The sequence below is a fragment of the Leptonotus elevatus genome, chromosome 4 (genome assembly GCF_054856555.1).
Source record: "Leptonotus elevatus isolate MCC_2025b chromosome 4, RoL_Lele_1.0, whole genome shotgun sequence".
Taxonomy (NCBI): domain Eukaryota; kingdom Metazoa; phylum Chordata; class Actinopteri; order Syngnathiformes; family Syngnathidae; genus Leptonotus; species Leptonotus elevatus.
The window spans coordinates 2,892,153-2,917,825 of NC_141242.1; the positions used below are offsets into that span (position 1 = coordinate 2,892,153).

At 39.8% G+C, this 25,673-nt stretch overlaps 1 protein-coding gene across 11 annotated transcripts in view; it reads left to right on the forward strand.

Annotated features, from left to right (window-relative positions):
- LOC147175002 (unconventional myosin-IXAb-like) overlaps positions 1 to 25,673 on the forward strand; it is a 123,476-nt gene that overhangs the window by 92,886 nt on the left and 4,917 nt on the right. For 4 of the 11 annotated variants that reach the window (XM_086072736.1, XM_086072737.1, XM_086072744.1 and 1 more), the window contains 25 exons: positions 559 to 598; positions 697 to 819; positions 1,595 to 1,675; positions 1,775 to 1,885; positions 2,840 to 2,962; positions 3,030 to 3,179; positions 4,692 to 4,993; positions 6,506 to 7,645; positions 7,792 to 7,861; positions 10,172 to 10,269; positions 10,424 to 10,530; positions 11,143 to 11,363; positions 11,472 to 11,588; positions 12,258 to 12,446; positions 13,309 to 13,356; positions 13,428 to 13,539; positions 14,393 to 14,454; positions 15,015 to 15,207; positions 15,278 to 15,406; positions 15,502 to 15,607; positions 18,246 to 18,377; positions 20,196 to 20,319; positions 21,973 to 22,026; positions 23,570 to 23,775; positions 25,483 to 25,625. In XM_086072736.1, coding sequence (XP_085928862.1) covers positions 559 to 598; positions 697 to 819; positions 1,595 to 1,675; positions 1,775 to 1,885; positions 2,840 to 2,962; positions 3,030 to 3,179; positions 4,692 to 4,993; positions 6,506 to 7,645; positions 7,792 to 7,861; positions 10,172 to 10,269; positions 10,424 to 10,530; positions 11,143 to 11,363; positions 11,472 to 11,588; positions 12,258 to 12,446; positions 13,309 to 13,356; positions 13,428 to 13,539; positions 14,393 to 14,454; positions 15,015 to 15,207; positions 15,278 to 15,406; positions 15,502 to 15,607; positions 18,246 to 18,377; positions 20,196 to 20,319; positions 21,973 to 22,026; positions 23,570 to 23,775; positions 25,483 to 25,625 — 4,181 coding nt within the window. Of the gene's footprint in view, positions 1 to 558; positions 599 to 696; positions 820 to 1,594; positions 1,676 to 1,774; positions 1,886 to 2,839; positions 2,963 to 3,029; positions 3,180 to 4,691; positions 4,994 to 6,505; positions 7,646 to 7,791; positions 7,862 to 8,771; positions 8,979 to 10,171; positions 10,270 to 10,423; positions 10,531 to 11,142; positions 11,364 to 11,471; positions 11,589 to 12,257; positions 12,447 to 13,308; positions 13,357 to 13,427; positions 13,540 to 14,392; positions 14,455 to 15,014; positions 15,208 to 15,277; positions 15,407 to 15,501; positions 15,608 to 18,245; positions 18,378 to 20,195; positions 20,320 to 21,972; positions 22,027 to 23,330; positions 23,352 to 23,569; positions 23,776 to 25,482; positions 25,626 to 25,673 lie in introns of all 11 variants that reach the window. The other 7 variants (XM_086072739.1, XM_086072740.1, XM_086072742.1 and 4 more) reach the window with 5 other exon arrangements.

A 25,673-nucleotide genomic window follows, 5' to 3' on the forward strand; every position in this document is an offset into this window, starting at 1 on the left:
CCTGCCACAGTTTGGCTTTAGCCCCTGATGCTAGCTAGCTAAGTCCCAAGCAGGTAAACGAGCACCATGGGAGCTAGCTTCGGAGCTAGCTCGCTCGCACCTGAAAGTAAAAACCCTGCCACAATTTGGCTTTAGCCCCTGATGCTAGCTAGCTAGCTCCCAAGCAGGTAAACGAGCACCATGGGAGCTAGCTAGCTAGCACCTGGGGCAAAAGCCAAACTGTGGTAGGGTTTTTACTTTATGGACCTGAGTTTGCCATCTCTGGTTATAATTTTTAAAATTGATTTTTATTTGTTTGGCTTGACTGGTTTATTCTGGTCATTGTAATGTGTGAATTTTCTTTAAAATAACGCTAAAATATGCTTTAGATTATTTTTACAATTATTCACTAAATTAATATAAATATTTTTTATTTTACTTTACTCCTTGTACTTTTCTTTATTACTAGTAGTCGTGATTGTTTGGGAAACATGAAGATTCATCATTTATTTATAACAAAACCAAATGTATGTTCTGTGGGGGGGAAAATAACTTTCATCATTTCTCTGTGTTCTTCAGAAGAAACAAAAACTGCAAAATCAAGCCCAGCCTCCCCAAGGTAGGACATATCATCAAATTGTTTTACGAAAGATGACTCAATATAGTCTTATTATGTTACGTTAATGTTTTAAAAAATATATATATATATATCGGTAGCACTTGTTAGATGTGAAGTCTCTGCGGCACCTGAGCAGCGTGACGCTCCACGACCGCATCACCAAGTCGCTGCTTCACTTGCACAAGAAGAAGAAACCGCCCAGCATCAGCGCGCAGTTCCAGGTCAGTGGTCGCTCTCTGGTGCCCCCCGCTGGACGCTTGCTGGAAATTACACAGGCAAAAAGTTGGCTTTTAAATCCGCTTTTTTTTTGTTTGACTGTATTTATATTTATACATATTTTTGAATATCGTAGTGATAATTATGCTCTGAAGTGGTTTCTGTCAACTTACACAACAACATCTGTGTTACTAAAACGAAGAGGGAAAAAACTGAGCTACATGACTCAGCAGAAATGATCTCATCGAACCTATTTTTCTCTGACCATAGGAAGACCTAATCTACGTAAGTCTTCATCAATGTTTTCAGCCATAATTGTGTGTCTCAAACAAGACATTCATATCAAAGTTTTTCTTTTTTTCAATTCATAGCTAAGCTTGTTCTTTACCAGTTAGCATAGCAGCTAACATAGCTAGCAGGCATTATTCAACATAAACTCGCAAATTAGCACAGATTATTTTTTTTTTACCTTTTAACTGCAATTTAGAATTCAAGTAAAATTTAACTTTGTTTAATTACAGTATAAATAGTTTATTCAGCAATATTTTTTTGTCGTGTATGTTTTTCAGTACCTGAGTATCTAAAATATATCATAAAAATGTACTGCTGGTGGTTGAACTGGATGAATTCAATTGTCAATTGTAGGTTTATACCTGTTTGATTATTCTTCCAAAGAAATGACATTATAATATATTATAAGAAAAGTGTCTTGTCATCAAAACATGACGTCATACAGAAGTGGATTGACTGGACACGACAACAATGTGTTTATGTATGCAGGCTTCTCTCAATAAACTGATGGAGACTCTCAACCAATCCGAGCCATACTTTGTCAAGTGCATCCGCTCCAATGCTGAAAAGGTACAAAAGAAAGAAAAAAGCTGTAACTGCCTGCATGTCATTCGGTTTACTTTTCTGTCAAATTAAAACTAAAACTAAAATGTTTCTCGTCTTTCTTAGCTCCCGTTACGTTTTAATGACAGCTTGGTGCTCAGACAGCTGCGGTACACGGGGATGCTGGAAACCGTCCGTATCCGACAATCGGGCTACAGCATCAAGTACACCTTCCAGGTAAAGCTCATCCAGGCCTGACCTCGGTTGCTAACCAAAACAGCAGCGGCGCCTACTGACCCGCTGTGAGCACTTCCCTGGAATTGGATTGAAATGCAGTGAAAAGTTTCTCATGTTATGTGGAGATGGCGATTAGCATTTCAGGCGTGGACTGAAATTAGATTCTGACGGCATGTTAACCGTGAGCTAAAACACAATCCATTTTATTTTGTGTTCATATGGAGGACTAAAACTGCCCAAATAAAAAAAAAAAAAAAAAAAAAGACTAAATAAATAAATGAATAAAAGTGAAAATAAAAACTGATATAAAAATATTATTCAAAAATTAAATACAAAAAAATTTATATAAATGGAATAAAAAAAATACAAATACAAAATTATTTATATATATATATATAATACAAACATTTTTAATGATATTTTATATATATAAAATACAAACATAAAAAAAAAAGATTTTTGATTGATATTTGATATATTCGTTTTTAATTTTCACATGTATTTATTGATTGATTTTTAATTTTCAATTAAAATAAATAAACAGAAAAATAACTGTTATAAATCTTCTGTTTTAATTCTTCTTAGCGAGTCACAGTGTCATTGGTGAATTATTTTTAGAACACACCTGTGGGCTACTCATGTTCTTGGGGCTAACGAGTACACGCTGACACCATCGTATATTTAATTTATTTATTTTGAGTGAATCGAACGTTAGTGAATCCAAAGACGTCCAACTCTAGCTGTGTCTCTTTCATCTTTGTCAGGATTTCAAGCTTTATTAATTCAATGGACATCCTTCATTTGACAAAATACCTCAAATCTCAAATTCAAGCACAAAACCCAACTCTGCTTGTCTTTTGTGTTCTCTGCTACGGGGGTCAAAACTCATAAACTCTTCCTCCATCTTCACTAAATTCAGTGTTTTGCTAACCACGACCGCGATCTCCTTTCCAGGATTTTGTTCGTCACTTTCGCGTGCTGCTGCCTCGAGGCACGAGCGCGACCAAGTCCGGCATCAGGGAGTTCTTCAGGCAGATCCATCTGATGCCCGCTGGCTACCAAGTGGGCAACACGACGGTAACACACCTGCGAGCTCCACCTTGATCTCTCCCGGGACTTTTCAACTTTTCAACGGGGCTTGTAGGTGTTCCTGCGGGAGGCGGAGCGTCAGCGTCTTCACACCCTCCTCCACCAGGAAGTTCTGCGGCGCATCGTCACGCTGCAGCGCCGCTTCCGGGCGGTCCTGGAGAGGAAGAATTTTATCCGGATGAGGCTGGCTGCGCGTGTCATCCAGGTGGCCATTTTTAATGGACTGCATTTATTGCTGTTGTAGGCAAATCTGTGACTTCTAAAAGTGGAAGTCAACCGTAAACATTTCCTTTTTTTTTCTCTCTTTTTTTTTTTTCTCTCTAAGAAAAAACATTTCTTAACAATAATATGTTAGATGTGACCTCACTAGTCTAAACATGACATTCTAATTAATATTGCATTTGTGGAATAAGACTTATGAAGCAAAATCCAGCCGTTTTTCTACTTCCCAGGGGGCGGCCATTTTGCCACTTGCTGTCGACTGAAGATGACATCAATGTTGCTCAGGGCTCAGGCGACGACCAATCACAGCTCTCCCTGTTTTCTGAAGCTGCACTGTGATTGGTTGAGCCCTGAGCAACACTGATGTCATCTTCAGTCGACAGCAAGTGGCAAAATGGCCGCCCGCTTTGCCTGCTCCTTTCATTCTACTCAGTTGAGATTTTCGTTATTTTTTTTCCTTATTCTTTTTTTTGTTTAGAGGCAATTTTCCCACTTACAGATAAAGTGTTTCTGTGTTTTGTATTTTGATTGTTGATCATAATTGATTTAGCGTGTTAGAGTTTTAGTCAAGATGCTAAACTTAGTGGAAGTCAACCTTCAACAGTTCTTAACAATAATATGTTATATGTGACCTCACTAGTCTAAACATGACATTCTGATTAATATTACATTTGTGGAATTTGAGTTATGAAGCAAAATCCAGCCGTTTTTAGCCATCTCAGGGGGCGGCCATTTTGCCACTTGCTGTTAATTGAAGATAACATCACTGTTGCTCAGGGATCAGGCAACAACCAATCACAGCTCACCTGTTTTCTGAAGCTCAGCTGTGATTGGTTGAGACCTGAAAAACATTGATGTCATCTTTAGTCGACAGCAGGGTTATTATAGTTTTGGAATTGTCATTTTAGTTAGTTTTTATTTCCGTTTTTTTATTTTTTATTTATTTAGTTCATTTTAATTTGTTTTCAGGGTGGTTCTGTTAGTTTTTATTAGGTTTTTTTTATGCTTAGTTTTAGTTTAGCTTTAGTTTGTTGCAGTAGTAGTTTTCTATTGGCTGCTGGGAGATGACATCACTTCTGTGTGACACGCTTATAAACGTCTTTATTCCGGTTAATATCGAAATAAATATACTTAAAATCACATTTAAAATCATCCCCAAAGGCTCATGTATTAAAGTTAGTTAGTTTTCGTTTTTTTTTAAAAGCATTTTCGTTTTTATTTTATTTCGTTAACAAAATTGTTTTTAGAATTTTAGTTTTAGTTATTTTTTGTTAGTTTTCGTTAACTAAAAATAACCTTGGTCGACAGCAAGTGGCAAAATGACCGCCCGCTTAGATGAATAAAAATGGCTGCTTAACTCATATTCCACTAACGCAGTATTAAATAGAATCATATATTTAGACTAGTGGTGCCGAATAGAACATATTATTGTCAAATGATTTTCCCTTTTAACAACCTGAAACCTTTTGTCTCATTTTCTTCATCGGTTCTGCAGCGATGGTGGCGATGCTGCCTTCTCAGAGAATCCGCCGAGGATCTGAGGCTGGAGGAGCAAGCGGTCGTGTGTCTTCAGACAGCCTGGAGGCGCTGCAGGCAGCGCCGGACGTTCCTGCGGTGGCGGGACTCGGCCGTGGCCATCCAGAGGAGCTGGAGGATCTGCTGCCGTCGAAGGACCGCGGCGGCCGTCAGGGTCCAGGCGGCCTGGAGGGGATTTGTTGAGAGGAGACGCTACTGTGAGACCTACAGGACTGTGACGCTGCTGCAAGCCATGGGAAGGGGTTACCTGGCCCGCTGCAGGTACACAAAAAAAAAAACAGCGATCGTAAAAAAACTAATTTTCCGCCGGCTGGGGCACCAGAAAAATACTGAGAAATAAATAACACATTATTACTTTATCGTAAAAAACACTTCTTCTTTTTTTCATAATTAAAGTAGTTTTATCTGTAATTTTAACAAGGACATTATAGAAATTTTAGTTATTTTCACTTTAAAAAATGGTAAATTCACAAAGAAATTATGGTAAAATTAAAAAAAAATTGCTGTTAATTTCTCAATAAATATAATTTTTTATTTTATTTTTTATTTTAGGGTTTTAAAGTTGAATTTTAAATTTTATTGAATTAAATAACAGACAAGTATTTGTGAAATTACAATACATGTATTTTAACAATCAATACATGTATTTCTAATGGAATTTTTTTTTGTAAAATAATTGAAATATTGTGTTTTTACAGTTACAGTGATTTCATGTTATTTTTAAATTTTTCATGTAAAATCAGTTTATTTTTGTAAATTAAATATTTTTAAAATACAGAAAAAAACTTGTCAAATAAAAAGTAAAATTCTGTTATATTACAGGTGTTATTTTTGTTTTACAGTGTAGGGGCCTGATTTTGTAAGAACCCAAATAGCAGGTGCGCTTGCCAGGGATGTGCATCTCAAATAAATTGCGTGGTTGAGAACACTGTCTTTAAAACAAGATTTTGTGTTATAAGTAGCTCATTTTCACCATGGGAAATATCAGAACAAGTGTATAAAAAAAAAAAAAAAGAGTTAGAAGTGATGGGATTGGAAGTGTTAGTGGGAAAGGCAAACAAACATATTACTGAGACGATTGTTCCAATCATTTTGGAGAAGCCAGAAACTGCATAAAATCTGTTTTGTTTGATTTAACGTGTCCCGAGTATGTTGCAATTGGATGTATCTCAAACGGATCTAGGAGAGGCCAGCACCAATTGTGCCCTGAAATGACCCAGACACAAAGAAATGCAGGGTTGAAAGTCAGTGTTCACCAATTCTGGTCCTCAAGGTCCGGAGACCTGTAGTTTTTAGATGATTCCGCCCACTGGCACACCTGATTTATATAATCAGCTCATCAGCATGCCTGATAACGATCCTGATCTTTAGTATCAGGTGTGTTGGTTGGCGGAAACATCTAAAACCTGCAGAACTCCGGACCTCGAGGACCGGAATTGGTGAACCCTGGTCGAAGTGGATTTGGCATGACTCCTTATTGTGATTGTCTCCAAGTCAGCGCTTTACTAATTCTCTCCCAGCTATTTTCACTGAAGCAACCCCCTTCGCTCCCGACTGTTTTACTGAATTTTAACTGATTTTGCAAGGCCCACAGAATATTGTGTTCTATTGCTATAAAAACATGGAACCTACCAGAGTCTCTTCTTTCATCAGCAAAAAAAAGTATATTTGTATCTGTTTCCGTTTTTCAGCAATTAGCTAATACATTTCATCATTATTCACAAACCTTTCAAAAACCACAAGTTTGTAATCAATCTTTTTCCAAATCTTTAGGTTCCGAGTACTGAAGCAGCAGCATGAACCGCCAGCACCCATCACTCAAGAACCCGATGACGACCTCGCCTCGTCCGAACCGGAGAGAGTACATAACCTCCGTGGAGAACCAGCGGAAGACTCTGCACTCGCCGAGAAAGACTCCGATCGAAGTCGCAACGTGGACGAGGCGAGCCACAAGACTCGATCCAAGAGAGAGAGCAGGCGGATGCGAGAACTGGAGCAGGCGCGGTTCAGCTTGGAACTTCTCAAGGTTCGCTCCGGCAATGTCGGCACGCCGCCTCAAGGAGAGGTGGGGCCAGACAGCGGCGCCGGTCCCCTGGAGGACCATCGCAGACCGTCTCCTCTCGGGTCTCTGGACAGCTTTGAGATGCTCACTGTCGAGGACATGGAGACGGAGGGTTCCGGAGGTTTTGGATCCCAACCGGCCGCGTCTCGGGAACGTTTGATTTCAGACCGTCACGCTCAAGAACCAGAAAGAGATTCAAACCACAATGAAAAGCCCAAGATGGAGTCACCTCTCAGGACGGAGGCTCCAAGGGCAACCTTTTACATCGCTTCAGACCAAAGTCCCGTTCGAGAACCAAAAGGTGAAAGCCCCGGCAGATCTTACAATGGCAGAAGGGAGTCCGCATCTCGTAAGCCCGTCGTGGTCTTGATCAGCATGCAAAAGGAGAGTCCTCTGGAGGAGGGGCCGCTGGTGCCCCAAACTCCAGAAAGAACTTCTCAAGATAGAGAATCCAGTTCTCAACGATCAGACACATCAGGTTTGGAGGTAGGATCTACGACTGAACCACTAAATGAAAGGACTACGCAGTCCACCTTTGAGGAATCAAATTCCTCCCTGGTTCCGCCTACAACCACCCATGCGGCAAGTCCAGAAGTACCTGGACTTTGCTCCTCGGAAGTGGACATTAAGAAGACCCCCTTGGGGACCAAATCCAGCGTTTTTCCCATTCAAGCAGCTCAGAAGGAGAAGAAAATGGTTCCACCTGGGCAGGTAGCACCCAGCCCGCTCCTTGACACCAAACCACCCAAAGCCCAGAAGAAGAGCTCGGCCCAGTCTGTGATCGTCAACATGACGGAGAAACCCTCCAACACGGTCTTCTCGCCTCCCAGGCGCAAGCTGCCCTTCTCCAAGTAAGTCCAAACCACAACAGTACCAATACCCAGCCACATATTGCTAGAATAAATGTACATAAGTTATCCCATAGTTACTCTTTTATTATCCAGCCACATATGGTCGACAAAGAACATATGGATTTAACTGCAACTATTCTTTGCAGGTCCGATAAGGATTTGGTCAACCAGGGAAGATCTTTTTCCATGTTCAGGGATGATTCCAGAACCAGAGAGGTAGAGTCACACTCAAACACACACTTAACACACTGCAGTTGGTTGTACATCGCACGGTGCCAACCAAGCCTGACTTGAAGACCGACCAACTCACTTCATTCCTTTTGCAGTCTTGGTTCTGAATCAGTGGTTCTAAACCTGGGTTTGATGGAAACCCAGGGGGTTCGGTCAGTCAGTCTCAGGGGTTCGATAGCGGTCAAAACACACATCCGACTTGTGATTCGTGATGATACTTGGCCATCTTTGGCTGCAGGGAATTGGGTGCGCTCAGTAGTCGACTTTTGACTGTTGTGATGGTATGTCGTGTGAAAAAAACAACAACTGACGGACAGATATGTGCAATATCGAGATCAAATAAATTTTTCTTTTCGAGCCTGATATTGATTCATAAAACCATGAATCGATTATTTTAATCTCTTTTTCCCATAAATTTATAAGAAAATATAACTTTAAAGGCCTTTTTTGTATCTACTGTTGTATATAGCGTTTTCTTGAAATTTGCTATTCATATACATTTATTTAAAAAGTATTTTCTTACATTTATGAAAGACCTGACTTGAAATCTTTTGAACTCACTTAGTGGCAGCCGTTTTCACCGAAGCAACCCCCTTCGCTCCCGGCTGTTTTACTGGATTTTGACAGATTTTGCAAGGCCCACAGAATATTGTGTTCTATTGCTATAAAACACGGAACCTACCAAAAAACAGATTAGTCTTTTCTTTCATCAGGAAAAAAAGTATATTTGTACTGTATCTGTTTCCGTTTTGCAGCAATTAGCATTAGCATATAGCTAAAATTTTTATAAAATGTTTTCGATTTTAAACGCCTGTTACCAAAGGCTTCCATATTGTAACAATGAGCAGAGGCTTGCAGGATTTGAGGTTTTGCTGTCCCTGTGGTTGCCCGGCAGCAGGTGGGCCGCCCGGGCCCCAAAAAGAAACCGCGCATGTCCCGGACGCGCTCCGACTTCCTCACGCGCTGTAACTCGGAAGGAGCCACGCAGTCGGACGATGACGGCGACGAGTACTACGTCCCCGCCCACTCCCGCACGCTGCCCCCCTCCCTGTGCCCCCCGCGAGCCCGCCCCAAGGCTGACTGCCACAGTGACTCCGAGATGGTAAATCACGTGGCCTCCCGGACCCCCCCCCACCCGGCCTCCTCCGTTTTCCCGCCACTTCCGCCGACGTCTCGGGGAGGAGCCTCCTTAACATCGCAACCTTTCTGTAACCACAAACTGAAATGATTCAGACGTTTTCCCTCTGCTTAGAACACGGATCGCCGCTCTGGCGAGGACGCCGTGAGCTGCTGCACGGGCTTCACTGATCCCACTTTGAAAAGAGAATATGTGCCGATGCATGCTTAAGAATGGTTGGAAAGTTTCGACTAATGATGCTTGAGCTTGGAGCATCACTTCCTGTGCACCTTCTCTTCCTTGTTACTAATCAACATTCAACGCAGCATGAAAAGAGAATATCAACAAAAAGTGATGGATATTTGGCGAAACTTCAGGATGAACCTAAAATGCACTTTCACCTTTACTGGGGAACTTTTATTTTTTAGGATGATGCTTTTTCCACAACTTTTATTTCGGTGGCAAAATTCACAATAGATGTTGGATACATGAATTGACCAATACATGACTTTGATGCCTTTCTGTGACTCTTCCGGTCTCTCTGTACCTCTATCACAACTTGCGGATGACTTTTTTGTGCCTGTTTGAAATACGCCATGTAAACCCCTTGTGGACTCTTTTCAGTATTTTTGGCAGAGGTGGCAAATCCAGGTCCAGAAAGTATAAAAACCCTGCCACAGTTTGGCTTGAGCCTCAGGTGTGCTAGTTAGCTAGCTCCCTAGCTAGCTAGCTCCCATGGTGTTCGTTTACCTGCTAGGGAGCTAGCTAGCTAGCTAGCTAGGTAGCTATGTGTGTGTGTATGTATGTGTATATACATACATTATATTGGTTTTATTTTTACTTTTATCATGTATTTATTTATTTAGTCATTTATATCTCTCTCTCTATCCCAGAGGAGAGAACAGTTGAACATTTAAAGAAGGGTCAAATTGAGTTCACTCGAAAAGGTTGTAGTGCATTTCAGCTCCATTCTGAAATTCCACTCGATAGTCCAACTCTTCTAACTTTTCCACGAGTAGCGGTATGCTGACTGTCGTCGTTGTTTACGTCATAGCGACCAACGTTGCCGCTCCTCCTTCATTTACAACTGCAGCATTCCAGAAACGCCGCCAGCCAAGAGCAGGAGCACGTGCTCATCGTTCTGCGTTCTCATTGTCGTGCTTTGTAATTGGTGACAGGATTCCCAAAAAGATCCCAAGAAGATCCATAAGACCATGTCATCGGGCGATCTGGGCAAAGTAGAGGTGCTGAGGAAAACCTCCAGTCAGGATGGAAGGTACGGTAACGCTGGTGAAGGAAAATAGAATGAAGGATAAAAGTACGCAGATAAGGATTTTAACATGCACAGAAATAACAGCAAAATGTGTTTTGTCACTCATTGTCGAAATGTGTAAATGTGTGTGTGTGTTTTTTTTAATTATTCATTTTAGCAGAATGAGAGGGAAGATGCGATTCTGGAGTAAAAGCAAACCCAGTGGGAAGAAATTGTCCAGGGAGAAGTTGGCCGGCAGGAGTGAAAGTGCTGCGGAGATGCCTGGTAATTGAAAATTGTGTTAGTACTGCCAAGGTTATTATAGCTAATGAAAACTAATGAAATTACTCAAACTGAAATCAAAAAAATTCAATAATGAAATCAAATAAGAGTGAAAATTAAAAAAAAAAAAAGAAAAAGCCAAAAACGAGTTTAAAATGAATTATTCAGATTTTCTAAATTTTTTAAGTCAAACAAATGTTTTTTTTTTTTTTATTTAATTCCTTTTACAAAAAAACATCACAAAAAGAAATAATACTAACAATAATTACAGCAAAAATTTTCCTTTGTTTTCATCTTTGTCAATATCATAAATCTGAGCTTTCTGGCTTCATTTTAAACTTTACATTTATTTGGGTATTGACAAATACTTCATGCATAAAAAGAAGCTATTATTAAAACTAATAAAAACTCAATGAAACATTATATATATATATATATATATATATATATATATATATATATATATATATATATACACACACTAAAAGACCCACTCTAAGAACTAACTGAATAAAAAAAAAAAAAAAAGTTCAAACAAAATAAAAATAAACTATTAAAACCCTGCTTATTGCAGAGCGTTCAACTTCCTTTCCCTTCCGTGTGTCTGTCCATCAGAGGTCCCGTCCCCTCCTCACAGCCCAGAGCTGGAGGCCGCGTCCCCGCGGCGGTTGCGGCACAGCAAGGAGAACAAGGAGCCGTCTCCCAAGATGAAGCGGCGGCGCAGCCTCAAGATCAGCAGCGGGGCCCTGGAACCCGCCCAGTGGCAGAACGATGCGCTGCACATCCTCAGCTCTGCTCACGACTATCGCACCATGAACGACTTCCTCCTGAAGAAGGTCACAGCTAAAAAAAAAAAATATCCCCCCCAAATCGTTTCCAATAATGTGATTACCTCACTTCGTAACATGAGAAGATCAGAATATTAGAATGTTTTTTGCCTTCAGATTGCCGACTTGGATAGCGAAAACGGCAAGAAGGACACCATGGTGGATGTGGTCTTCAAGAAAGCGCTGAAAGAGTTCCGCATCAACATCTTCAACTCGTATTCCACCGCCTTGGCCGTGAGTCCCCCCCCCCGAAGGCTTCGCCTCCATTTGTTAAACTGAGGAAATGCAATTAGCATTGTTCGACTTTTAATTCACACGCTTTACTCATTCACTGCCAGCCATTTTCACTGAAGCAACCCTTTTCGCTCCCGGCTGCTTTACTGGATTTTGACTGATTTTGCAATATTGCTATAAAAACATGGAACCTACCAAAAGAAAGAATAAGACCCTCTTCTTTCATCAGGGAAAAAAGTCTATTTTTATCGGTTCCTGTTTTGCAGCAATTAGCATTAGAATATAGCTAAGTTTCATCAATATTCTAAAACCTGTTGAAAACGCTGTCAAAAAGAGCTTGTTGCAAAATGGCCCTGGCTGATCTCTTATACTCTGCTGCCACCTGCTGGCCGTTTTTGTAATAACTACTACTGCTTTAAGCGACCTCTTCTCTATGCTCTAGCATAGAAATAAGACGGGGAAAAACATATAAATACGTTTTTGGAAGTGAAGGACAAGGTATAAAAAACGTATTTATACGTTTTTGGGTTTGGATGAGATAAAACACATGGAAATGCTTCATCTATCATGAGCGTTTCAAGCGCTGCCTCCTCCAGCCCCATCTTTTTACCGCACATATGTAGATGGTCCACTATATAAATGAAAACATTTTCCATGTCACCATGGCAGATGGACGACGGGAGGAGTATCCGCTACAAGGACCTGTACGCCCTGTTCGAGCACATCCTGGAGAAGACCATGCGGCTGGAGCAGCGCGACTGGCGCGAGTCGCCGGTCAAGGTGTGGGTCAACACCTTCAAGGTCTTCCTGGACGAGTTCATGACCGAGTACAAGCCCACGGAGGGGACCATCGGCAGGGTAAGAAGAAGCCGAATGAACGGAAGCAATTACTGCTCGCTCGTCACTGGTTTTATTGCATCTTTTTGAGGCCTTTTCAAATACGGTATGTTTCTAAATAATATTTTAAAAAAAATTCTGAGTGTGATCATACGGCTGTAATGTTTAAAAAAAAAAGTGTTAATGGTTCAATGAGCAACTGTCAGCTAGCAATTTGGACCAAGGTATCCTTCTTTTTTTTGTTTTTAGCCTTTTTTTTTTTTTTGCAATTATTTCACCTCCAAAAATGGTGTATTATGCAGCTGCTTTTCCTTAATAATAATAACAATAATAAAAATAATAATTAGGGATGCACGGTAATTAAAAAAGTGCCGATGTCGATTACCGATAAGTAAGCCGATAATTGTTTGCAAAATGAATTCAAATACAAATCAACTTTTGAGTCCCACTGTAAGTCTAACGTACAAACACATTGTTTAACGCACCATGAAGCTGAATTTTATTGACATCTCTGCTTCAAAAACAACCAGTCACTCATTTTGAGTTTGCCAAAACAAAACAGTCACGTTTTAAGAATGCAACAAAAATACTGTTGTGCAATTTTGAAGTAGTTAGATTTTGGGAGGAGAAAGGGAGGGTCAGCTAGACAGGAAAGCAAGCAATCTGTTGTTAAGGAAAATACAGGTCTTCGCAATACAGTATAAACTTTTTATGTTAATTTGTGTTAAATAGTTATTTTCCATAACAGGACAGTAAAGAAAGCCCACACTGGCGACTGCCATGTCGTCATGATGCATCTTCTGTGAACACGAGGTCGCGCGCATGATGACAAAAAGTACTGTCAAATGTAGTTCAACGAAAAATCCTGTGTCTTTCTTTCCAGGCTGCCAAACGAGAGCGCAAGAAATTGCGCAAGAAGGAAACCGACATTGTGAGTTAAAAATTAGAAGCTGTATTTTTATTTGTAATTGATGCACGTCTGACGTGACCTTTCACCTGCAGGTTGAAGAGCACAACGGCCACATCTTCAAATCCACGCAGTACAGCATCCCCACGTACTGCGAATACTGCTCCTCGCTCATCTGGATGATGGACCGAGCCTGCGTCTGCAAACGTGAGCGCTAACGCGAAGGATTATGATGAAAGTAGCTCATATTTAGAAGACAAACATCGGTTAAAATTGGAAATCCGATTTTTGTTAAAAAATAAATGAAAAAATCTTCAATTTTAGCCGACCCTAGCTAGCACTACTTCGTAGGGCTGGGCAATAAATAAAATTAATTCGATTAATCATCGTTTTGTAAACCGAATCGTTAACAATTTGCTAAATCGTGAAATCGAATTTTGTGTTCTGGATTATTAAGAGTTGTAGTTCTTATGTTGTATTACATCCAGATTGCGAGTTATTTAGAATCGGTATACATAATCATTGTCTGAACATTTTTGCACAGGAATTATTTTGGAATAAATGAAACCTTTAAATAAACGCTTGTTGGGTTTATTAGATTAAAATCGATTAAAATCGTAATTGTCTTGAATGACTGAAAAAAAATCTAGATTTTATTTTTTGGCCATATCGCACAGTCCTTCTACTTCGTAATGCAAAATTCAATTTGTGGTTCCGTGCTTATCAAATTTGTCCTCATTGCCGTTACTGGTGCTCAGAAAAAGATCCCGCGCTGAACTCTCGCGAGATTTGCTCAAGTCTCACGTTTCTTGTGAGAACTCACAAAAGCCAGCCCTTCCTAATGTTCTCACTAACTCACTTACCTTACACTTATCCTTTTTCTCCGAGGGGAAAAAAATTGGATTAAACTTCCCGCCCCTCTTTCGTAACGCCGCCTTCAATCGGGTTAGCACTTTTTAGCACTTGGCTTCACATTTAAGCTAATCGGACGCCTCCGCTGAATCTTTTGAGCGTTCCAACCGCAGACTGGCTGTAGCCATTGTTGTGTGCTGTGTTGCAGTCTGTCGCTACGCCTGCCACAGGAAGTGCTGCTCCAAGATGGCCACCAAGTGCAGTAAAAAGGTAAGCGCCGATGCTTCCTAAAGCTTCTCTAAACCCTGTTTGTTGTTGTTGTTTTTTCTTAACTCATTCACTTGCAATCATTTTCACTGAAGCAACCCCCTTTGCTCTCGGCTGTTTTACTGGATTTTGACTGATTTTGCATAGCCCACAGAATATTGTGTTCTATTGCTATAAAAAAAAGATTAGAGTCTCTTCTTTTGTCAGAAAAAGAATATTTCTATCTGTTTCCGTTTTGCAGCAATTAGCTTTAGACTATAGCTAAGTTTCAACATGATTAATATTCCTGGTGAAAACACTGGCAAAAAGAGCTTGTTGCAATATGGCTGATCTCTTATACTCTGCTGCCACCTGCTGGCCGTTTTTTGTAATAACTACCATTGCTTGACGCCACGTCTTCATGTTAGAAGCTGCATCAAAGCCTTCTGTATGCTCTTGTAAAAAAAACAAAACATAAAAACATATAAATACGTTTTTGGGAGTGAAGGACAAAGTATTATAAAATATATTTACACGTTTTGGGGTTTGAATGAGTTAATATGACTCTCGTATGTATCAACAAGTACGATCCGGAGCTGTCGCCTCGTCAATTTGGCGTCGAGCTGTCGCGGTTGACCAGCGAGGAGCGCAACGTTCCCCAACTAGTGGAGAAGCTCATCAACTACATCGAGATGCACGGCCTCTACACGGAGGGCATCTACAGGAAGTCGGGTTCCACCAATAAAATCAAAGAACTGCGCCAGGGCCTGGACACGGGTGAGTTCCAACGCTGCAAGACATTTTGAAGCGTTCTTCCTGATGCGACGTGTCCGTCGTAACGTTCCAGATGTGAGCAGCGTCAACTTGGACGATTACAACATCCACGTCATCGCCAGCGTGCTCAAGCAGTGGCTCCGCGACCTGCCCAGCCCTCTCATGACATTTGAGCTCTACGAGGAGTTTCTGCGGGCCATGGGTGAGCTCGTCGCACCGCGCCCTTGTTTTGAAGTCAGCCATTTTGTCCTATGATGACGCTTTTTTTTTTTTTTTTTTTTTTTTTTTTGTGGGCAGGTCAACCCAACAAGCGGGAAGTGATCCGAGGCGCGTACTCTGTCATCGACCAGCTGAGCCGCACGCACCTCAGCACGCTGGAACGCCTCATCTTCCATCTGGTCAGGTGAGCACTGACAGCTTACATTCAGAGGAAAATCATTCTTGGCAGTAAATACCGCAATTGGTTCATTACATCGACAGCTACGACAATAAATAAGGTTAATCATCATCAATGAGTCACCTCTTTAATTTTTTTACTGCCATTGACGGCTATAGACGTTGAGAATTCATTTGAACTATTTCTATTACTTTAAAAAAAAAAAAATCCACTTTTGTTAACTAGAGTATGAAAACCTTGAATTTTTTTCATTGTACATTTAGAACAGATATGAAATTTGTGATTAATCATGAGTTAACTAGTGAAATTATAGGATTAATTACAATAAAAAATTTGAATTGCCTGTTTTCTAATTTTTTTTTATGACTTTATGGCAGTAAATGAGTTAATTGGTGACTTTTTTCCTGGTATTTGTTATTGCTCTGCAATGTCATGGAATAAAAAAGGCTGTCAAATGTACAACATTTCTATTTTTAAATATATATTATATATATATTTAGTTAGTAATTGCAAATTCCATAAACAAATCTATGAAATAATTCCAAATATTAACTAATCAAAATTAAATTAATCCAAATGCAAATTAATCATGATTTAAAATAACTTTGTTAAATATGTTTTGATTGCTAATTATGTTGCACACTTAAATTAGGATTATATTTACATTCTAAATGATTTATTCAAGCATGAATTATTGCTTTATTTCACAACGACATATTAAGGCCACGTATATATTTTTTTTCAGGGGGGGGCTAATAGTCAGATCATTTTTTGCGAGAAAATTAGCGAGTTCATAAAGTGGCAAATTCGCGAGTTTATAAAGTGGCAAATTTGCGAGAAAAAACAGACACATTTGCGAGTTTATAAAGTGGCAAATTTGCGAGAAAAAAACTGACAAATTTGCGAGTTTATAAAGTGGCAAATTTGCGAGTTTATAAAGTGGCAAATTTGCGAGTTTATAAAGTGGCAAATTTGCGAGAAAAAACAGACACATTTGCGAGTTTATAAAGTGGCAAATTTGCGAGAAAAAAACTGACAAATTTGCGAGTTTATAAAGTGGCAAATTTGCGAGTTTATAAAGTGGCAAATTTGCGAGTTTATAAAGTGGCAAATTTGCGAGAAAAAAACTGAAAAATTTGCGAGTTTATAAATGGCAAATTTGCGAGAAAAAAAAAAAGGCAAATTTGCGAGTTTATAAAGTGGCAAATTTGCGAGAAAAATACATCGTTTTTTGGCCCCGATACCGATTCCGATAACCGGTTTTCTAGTGTCAGCTGATACCGTACCGATACCTAGGTTTTGTTTTGTTTTTTCAAGATGAAAAAAACTGCCTTATCAGAGCATTCAAGGGCCAATAGGACATCTTGGCTCGTCATGCAAGTGAACACGTCACACATCAATGAATGCACAAGCAAGGCACAAAATGCTGCATCCAAAGTCCTATATTAGTGTTGGAAATAATGGTATCGGCATGTTACATGTTAGTACTTACAATACACCTGTTTTAATGCAGTATCGGGGCCTCTCCCGGAACAACACTCGCATATAATGTAAAATATATGAATATTTGACATTTAATTCATTCAAAATTAAATTAATCCAAATGCAAATTAATCATGATTTAAAATAACTTTGTTAAATATGTTTTGATTGCTAATTGAATATTATGTTGCACACTTAAATTAGGATTATATTTACATTCTAAATGATTTATTCAAGCATGAATTATTGCTTTATTTCACAACGACATATTAAGGCCACGTATATATTTTTTTTCAGGGGGGGGGGCTAATAGTCAGATAATTTTTTGCGAGAAAATTAGCGAGTTCATAAAGTGGCAAATTCGCGAGTTTATAAAGTGGCAAATTTGCGAGTTTATAAAGTGGCAAATTTGCGAGTTTATAAAGTGGCAAATTTGCGAGAAAAAAACAGACAAATTTGCGAGTTTATAAAGTGGCAAATTTGCGAGTTTATAAAGTGGCAAATTTGCGAGTTTATAAAGTGGCAAATTTGCGAGAAAAAAACTGACAAATTTGCGAGTTTATAAAGTGGCAAATTTGCGAGTTTATAAAGTGGCAAATTTGCGAGAAAAAACTGACAAATTTGCGAGTTTATAAATGGCAAATTTGCGAGAAAAAAAAAGAGGCAAATTTGCGAGTTTATAAAGTGGCAAATTTGCGAGAAAAATACATCGTTTTTTGGCCCCGATACCGATACCGATTCCGATAACCGGTTTTATAGTGTCAGCTGATACCGTACCGATACCTAGGTTTTGTTTTGTTTTTTCAAGATGAAAAAAACTGCCTTATCAGAGCATTCAAGGGCCAATAGGACATCTTGGCTCGTCATGCAAGTGAACACGTCACACATCAATGAATGCACAAGCAAGACACAAAATGCTGCATCCAAAGTCCTATATTAGTGTTGGAAATAATGGTATCGGCATGTTACATGTTAGTACTTACAATACACCTGTTTTAATGCAGTATCGGGGCCTCTCCCGGAACAACACTCGCATATAATGTAAAATATATGAATATTTGACATTTAATTGTCTATACATGCATTAAATTTGGGGATGGAACATTCTATTTGATATAATATAGAAAAGACCGCAATGAAAATGGGTGTGTTTTGGTGTCAGGATTGCACTGCAGGAGGACACCAACAGAATGTCAGCCAACGCGCTGGCCATCGTGTTCGCTCCGTGCGTCCTGCGCTGCCCCGACACCATCGACCCTCTGCAGAGCGTCCGGGACATCAGCAAGACCACGGCGTACGTTCACTCGCCCGCTTCTCCTACATAGGATCTTTCCGCCCTTCAACATCACAACTTGTTCTGATTTGCGGTATCTCTTCTTGTTCTTTAAGAAAATACAGTCAAACCCCCACATACTCGCGCTTCCGCATCAGAAATAAGCGCACGCACGCACGCACGCACGCACGCACGCACGCACGCACATACACATCCTCACCCACACACACACACACAAAAAAAAATAATAATAATAATAATAAAAAAAAAATAAAAAAAAAGAGCAATTATGATGACATTTCCGAATGAACAATACTGAGCTCTTAAAAAAAAAAGAAAAAAAAAAAGAAATAAGCGTATCTCGTCTAATTGCCGTTTTTGCTAACATTTATATCATTGTGTGTCAAAAAGTGAGTTTAATGACATTATACCAATTTTATGATCTGCTCGTTTGCATAGTTTTATTTGCTCATCAAATGTGATCTGTCAGTTTATGCTAGCATGCTAGTGGGCTATATGCCACGGAGGAGGCGGGACTTCCGACTTCCGGGTTTCCACCCATCAACTTTGTTTCCATTTCCGGTTTGCGAGGCGTGGGCCGCGTTCCAGTACTTGCGCGTTCCCGCCGACGGGTTCGGCGAGGCTGCGAGTGTGTCGTGTCGGTCTCAGTGTCCGAAGCATTCCAGATAGCCGAGACGCCGCGGTTGGGGGTGCGAGTGTTGGAACGTGGCCAGCAGTGCCCGGAAACGGCGCTGATGTGTAAAAGTGGGACGTCCGTGATAGTTAATGCTATTCTTGAGCCTCATGTGAATTTTTTTGGGTGTAAATACGTTATGCTCGGGGTTTCAGGCGATTACAAATTGTATTCAAAATTAATCGCATGACTTTGATAGTTAGCTCACGATTAATTGCAAATTTTATATCGGTTATGAATGTACAATAAAATATTTTTTCTAGTGGGGGGGGAAATGTTAAACTAATAGAAATATGTCTGCATCTTTTAGACATTGATTTCATAATAATTCATAAAATTGAGTTAAAATAAAAAATAAAAATAAACGAGTGTGATATTGATTTGTTGAGGTCATTTTTCTGCCACTAGATGGCATAAGTACATTTGTAAGACATTGGCTGCTCAGTGCATTTTTCTTTCCATATTAAGAGCTTTCTAATCTTTAACATGAAGTAACTTGTGAAATTCTGCACGTTTTTTAAATTGTAAAATGCAGCTTGACTCCAATCTCCACAAATAGTATTATTTGCATTATTAATATTAAATTATTTAGCATTATTATTACTGCAAAATTTTGACGTGAACGTGTCTGCTGCGTTGCGACTGGAATTCCCCCAATACAGGCTTTACAAGCAAGGGGGGGGGGGGGGCGTTCATTAATTGCGCTTGAAAAAAATTTGTGGCATTACTTGAAATGAACTCAAAATGAACGCACTAATTCTGACACCTCTAGTGTAATTACTTTATACCGTTTTTATGCAACATGGGCTCATGTATATGCTAGATGCATGGTGTTGATGTTTTATGGTCATCTCTATTTTAAGTGCTTTGCTTTAATCTTTATTATTAATTATTATAATTATTATTAATGTCATTTATGCAATCCAAGTCACTTTTAGGTGTGTATGGGGTGGGGGGGGGCATAATTTATTTGTAGATTTTCATTATTTGCAACAGGGCTCAGTTCCAATCCCTTACAACAACAAAAACGGGCACAAATGTAAACATGAAACGACAAAAAGAGGACGTCCGAAAACATCAAGTTCCTTCTCCATCACACTCCAAAGTATTTTTTGTCAAATCGTGCTGTGGTTGATGACCCACAGGTGCGTGGAGCTGATCATCAATGAGCAGATGAGCAAGTACAAAGCGCGCCTTAAGGACATCAACAGTCTGGAGTTCGCCGAGAGCAAAGCCAAGAGCCGACTGACCCACGTCAGGAGGTCCATGGTAAGAACGTCGCGCGGGACCGCCAGCCGCCTCACCGGTGAACGATTGAACGTTCGCACGCTTCTCAGCTCCATGAAATCAAGCTCTTGGCATCTTTGCAGCTCATTCTGCGCACATTCTGCTCCGTTAAAACACTTTTTGGTTTGGGCACAGCAAAAATGCACTCCGTTGGTCACGTGTAACAATTTGAATAGTTTCACTTGGGGGTGCAGTTACTTTTGTTGCCAGATGCATAAAATACGGATAGACCGATTATCGGTGCCGATACGAATAAAAGCCGACAAAGCTGGTTTCTCACTGAGCGGCGAATGCTTGCGGACGTAGCAAATTGAGGGTTTTCGTCAGGATTTGTACGTTTTTACTTGTCGCAAAGACTTTTCGAACACATTCAGACATAATTTGCAACATTTACATGCATTTGTCGCTATGGGAACTTTCATTTATGGATTTATTTAAATGTGCACTTTATAAAAATGATGCTGACACTGGGAACTACCTACATTAAAAATAAATTAATTATATGTTGAAATTTTGGAAAACTTAATTTACAGTAGAAAACTTTAGGGTACTATTTACTTGCTTAGTTTTTTATTTAGCTTAACACATGCTAATGACCTTGGAATCTCCCTGCAAGTTTTGTTATAGTTTTTAATACTGTCAATTCTTTATATGTTTAAAAATAAAAAAAATAAAATGTTTATACTAATATTTCCTCTTTTACTGCAAATGAATATCGGCTTGAAATATCGGTTATCGGTTTCCTTGACTACTAATAGTCGGTGTATCGACCTTAAAAAAAACATATCGGTTTATCACTAGTCTAAAATGTAAAAATAAATGTTTTTAAATGATGTTTAAAATATTTAAGACTATTTGAGTAGTGTACTCACTTTTCGAGATCTTGCACTTTCACTTAAGGGTGAACTCACTTTTGTTGTCAATACTTTACATTGCACCGCCACCAAAGTGTCACTTTTTCCAATGTTGTCTCATGAAAAGACAAAATACGCATAATGTAAAATACAAATACATTTAGAAATATATAAGAGATGTACTCACTTTTTTCGGTACAATATTGTTGCCGCACTCTTTTGTTCTTATGACTTTTTGGGATTTTAATGAAATCCAAGAATAATCAATCATTTTGAAACAAGTGTTGACATAATAAAGTGGAACATCTAAAATACACACACACACAAAAGAATTATAAATGGTGGAATCTTCTTTGGGCAATGGAGAAATACAAATACGTAGTTCCAGAGCCAAATTGTCCACATCCTAAAACACTTATTAGCTGTACAGGCTATTTTTACAGTAGCATTTGAGCTTTCTTCCTTTTTCCCCCCAAATAAGTTAATAGTTTAAAAAAATCATTGAAGCGCTGCCTCCGTGAGAGAAAATACAATCCACGCTTGTGAGCATTTCACACTTTCTTCGACAAGTACCCACCTCTGGTCGTCATGGTAATGAAATTTGTTCTTGCATTGACACACCCGGCAGCAGAGGGGGGAGGGGTGAGCAGTGAAACAAGCGCGTCAGCTGTATTAAATGGATTACGGGCCGGTTTTCAATGGTGGTAACATCTGGACTCCTCAAGCCTCCCTAACCCCAATTTGTCCTCCCTCCCTTCCTACCCCCAACCCCTCCTTCCAGAAACCTGTACTAATCGCTGTTAGGTTTATGAGCATAGCCCGCACTGCCACCCCGGTATGTATGCCCCCTTCTGCACATGCCCCGCCCATCACCACCACCACCACCACCGTCGTCTGTCCCGTTCCGTCCCGTGACTCTCGTCCCGTCTTTAGAACTTGTCCCGTCTAGCTGCTTGTAAGCGCCAAAACGGCCCACAACAAACGAATGCCCAATATTAGGTACGCCAGTAGACCTTTTCACCGTGACGTCACTTCTACTTCCAGGTGACCTCACCAGAAGGAGCAGTGCAATGACCATTGTATTGAAGCAAAAAAAAACATTTATTTTACATAGTATTCATTTAGGTCATTATTTTATGTTTTTATAAAGTTCAATATGAATACGGTGATTTTTTTTTTTTTTTTTTTGAAATTGGCATTGTTTTTGGGGTATGCGGGAACGGATTAAAGGCATTTCCATTCATTTCAGTGGAGGAAGATGATTTTAGATCAGTGTTTTGAACTAAAAGCGTGGTCAGGAAACAAATTAAACTCGTATCTCAAGGCACGCACTTAAATAAGGCTGATCCAAATTTACGTAGTTATTGGACTTGTTACGATAAACACAAAGCTGAATTTTGTTGTGTTAATGGTAACAGGTTATTTGTACCATCTGCTGGCGAGTGGAAAAACATTTCATTCACAACACACACAAAATAGAGTAAACGACAGCTTGTAACTCAAAAACTTATAAATTGGGGTACTCAAAAGTCAAGATAGTACTGTACTCATATTTACCGCAAGATACCTCAGCTCTTTTGCTGCTTAGCTAGCCTTAACGCCATTCATTCCCAATGTTAGCAATAGCAGCTAGCAGTACTGATGGTGTTCTGTTGAGTTTCTTCCATGAATATTTCTGAATGTTCAGAGACAGAAATGATCGCATTTCATAGCCACACTGACACTTTTCTGTTTCTGCTAACTGGCTTAACACACGGCCTTTTGTACTTTAGCTGCTTAGCTAGCCTTAACGCCATTCATTCCCAATGTTAGCAAACGCAGCGAGCAGTGCTGGCGGTGTTGTGTTGAGTGTCTTTCATGAATATTTCTGAATGTTCAGAGACAGAAATGATCGCATTTTATAGCCACACTGACACTTTTCTGTTTCTGCTAACTGGCTAACACACGGCCTTTTGCACTTTAGCTGCTTAGCTAGCCTTAACGCCATTCATTCCCAATGTTAGCAAACGCAGCGAGCAGTGCTGGCGGTGTTGTGTTGAGTGTCTTTCATGAATATTTCTGAATGTTCAGAGACAGAAATGATCGCATTTTATAGCCACGCTGACACATTCTCGTTTCTGCTAACTGGCTAACACGCAGCCCAACTCAGACAGACTGAAGGTAACATTTTTGTGTCAGTGTGTGTGTGTCTCACTAGCATCACTCCCAGTTTGTTAGCGGTGTTGTGATGAGCACATCTGTACGTTCTAAACATCCAAAGTGTGTTTTTAGAAAGTCTCCAGTGTGTTTCTCCATCACGATTATTATATATATTTTTTTAACTACATTTCAAAGAAGACACTAAAAGTTTCCTTTTTTGTCTGTGTGCAAACTTTCAGAGCAAAAGCCGCGTTCGGCAAAGCGGTGCCCACGCGCAGTCGCCGCCGCTCAGCCCCAGGGCGGCCCCCCCGGTGGCGGACGGGGAGAGCACCGGAGCGGGAAGCGAGGAACAGGCGGAGGCCGCGCCGAGCGAGCAGCAGCAGCTCGCCATGCAGCAAGAGGAACGGATCCTCACCGAGCAGATCGAGAGTCTGCAGAAAGAAAAGTACGACAAGTAGCAACATTTTATTCACTTGGTCGCACCGATTTAGACATCTCAGATAGCAAACAATGTTGGAACTGCAGCGTCTTCAGAAGGTTAGGTAGGTAGTGTTAACTTTGTTAACATTTTTACTGTTTTACTTTATATTTTAACCATTTTGAATTTAGTTATAGCTGTGTAGATGTAGGTATAATCATGTTAACTCAGTATGGCTCAATGAATAGAATTGTATTCTTAGCTGTCTCACTTTCATGAGAGGAGAAGGGGCAACGGGTTTCTTCCATTTGCTATCCTGAAGGGAGTGTAGTCTGGTACCGGTCGGAAGAGACAGGCTGATGTATGATTGTTTTTCTCTAATCTGATTTATACCTATGGGAACTTGCTGAACTCGCTGAGGGAGGAGAGAGGGATTTTCTTGTATTCACTGAGTTGTAAACAAATGTACTGTGGGCTGATGGGAGGAGACTTTTCGTATTCACCCACTTTTCAATAAATAATGATGTGCCGGAGTAGAGAGGACACACAATCTGAACAGACCACTGTTTGAGTGAGTTCAATTGTTGTCATCAAAAGCTTTTGATTACCTTTGCAAAGGGACTTCTTCACCAGAATCTCACCATTCAGTTAATTGAACACGCAAAGAGTAGAATATAAATATTGTCTACTCTAACAGTAGGTAGGTAGGTAAGTAACCAGATGACGAATAAACCTCCTTGTGTATTGTGGTAATTGCTGTTTGTTGATTGTCGATAGTTGGCTAGCAGGGTTATGCAAAAAAGTATACAATGTATTGTTTTGATCACCGTTTGTTGGTTAGCTGCCAAGCTGAGTTAGGCAAAAACAACACTACTAGGTTTTGTTGTGATTTTAGTTTGTTGGTTAGTTAGCAGAAACTCCAAAAAAGGTTTATCTTGACCCCAGTTAGTTCATTAGTTAGTTAACAGGATTACACACACTAAACTACACTACTATTAGGCTACTTAGTTAGGTAGATTACAAAAACAACTAAAGGCTTTGCCCTTGTTTTAATTGTAGTTACTTAGTTGGTTGGTTGGTTGGTTAGTTAGTTAATTGCTCAGTTAGTTAGTTAGTTATCACACAAAAAAGCCAAAAGGTTTTATCATAACCCGTTAGTTTGTTAACAAAATTACACAAAATACATACTAGGTTTTGTTGTGATTGCTGGTGGTCACTTAGCTAATCAGATTACAACAAAAAAAAACTACTAAAGCCAGGTTACAAAAAACAACAGTAGCTTTTGTTTTAGTTGGGAGGTTGGTTAGCAGTAAATACGCAAAAACAACACTATTAGGTTTTGCTGTAATCACAGGTAGTTGGTTAGTTAGTTGGTTAGTTAGTTACTAGGGTAGTTCATACGATACGATATACTTTTTATTTATGAGATTTTCCACACACAAAAATGACACTACTAGGTTTGTTTTCATCAGTTTGTTACTCACTCAATTGCCTGACTTAGCCAGATCAAACAAAAAGGTTTGGCTCTGTTTTGATCACAGTTAGTTAGTCAGTTGGTTAGTTAGTTCTTAGCAGAAATACAAAAAAAATTACAACTACTTTTTATAGCCGTTTTGTTAGCATATGAGATAGTTTGCACACTTATTAATTTGCATTGTGTATTTTTTGGGGTTGTAGTGACTATGGAGTCAGTTATTAAGATATGGGATTAAAGTTAGGAAGTTCTTTTTGCAGGGAGGACCTGACATACGAGATGTTGATCTTGGAGCCGCGAGCGTCTGACGACGAGACTCCCGAATCGGAAGCGTCCATCGGCACGGCGGACAGCTCCGAGAACATCACCATGGAAACGGAGGGCGCAACCGCAGAGCTGCCTGGTAACGACCAAATTAAAATCATATAACTTGGTTAGAAACTCATTAACA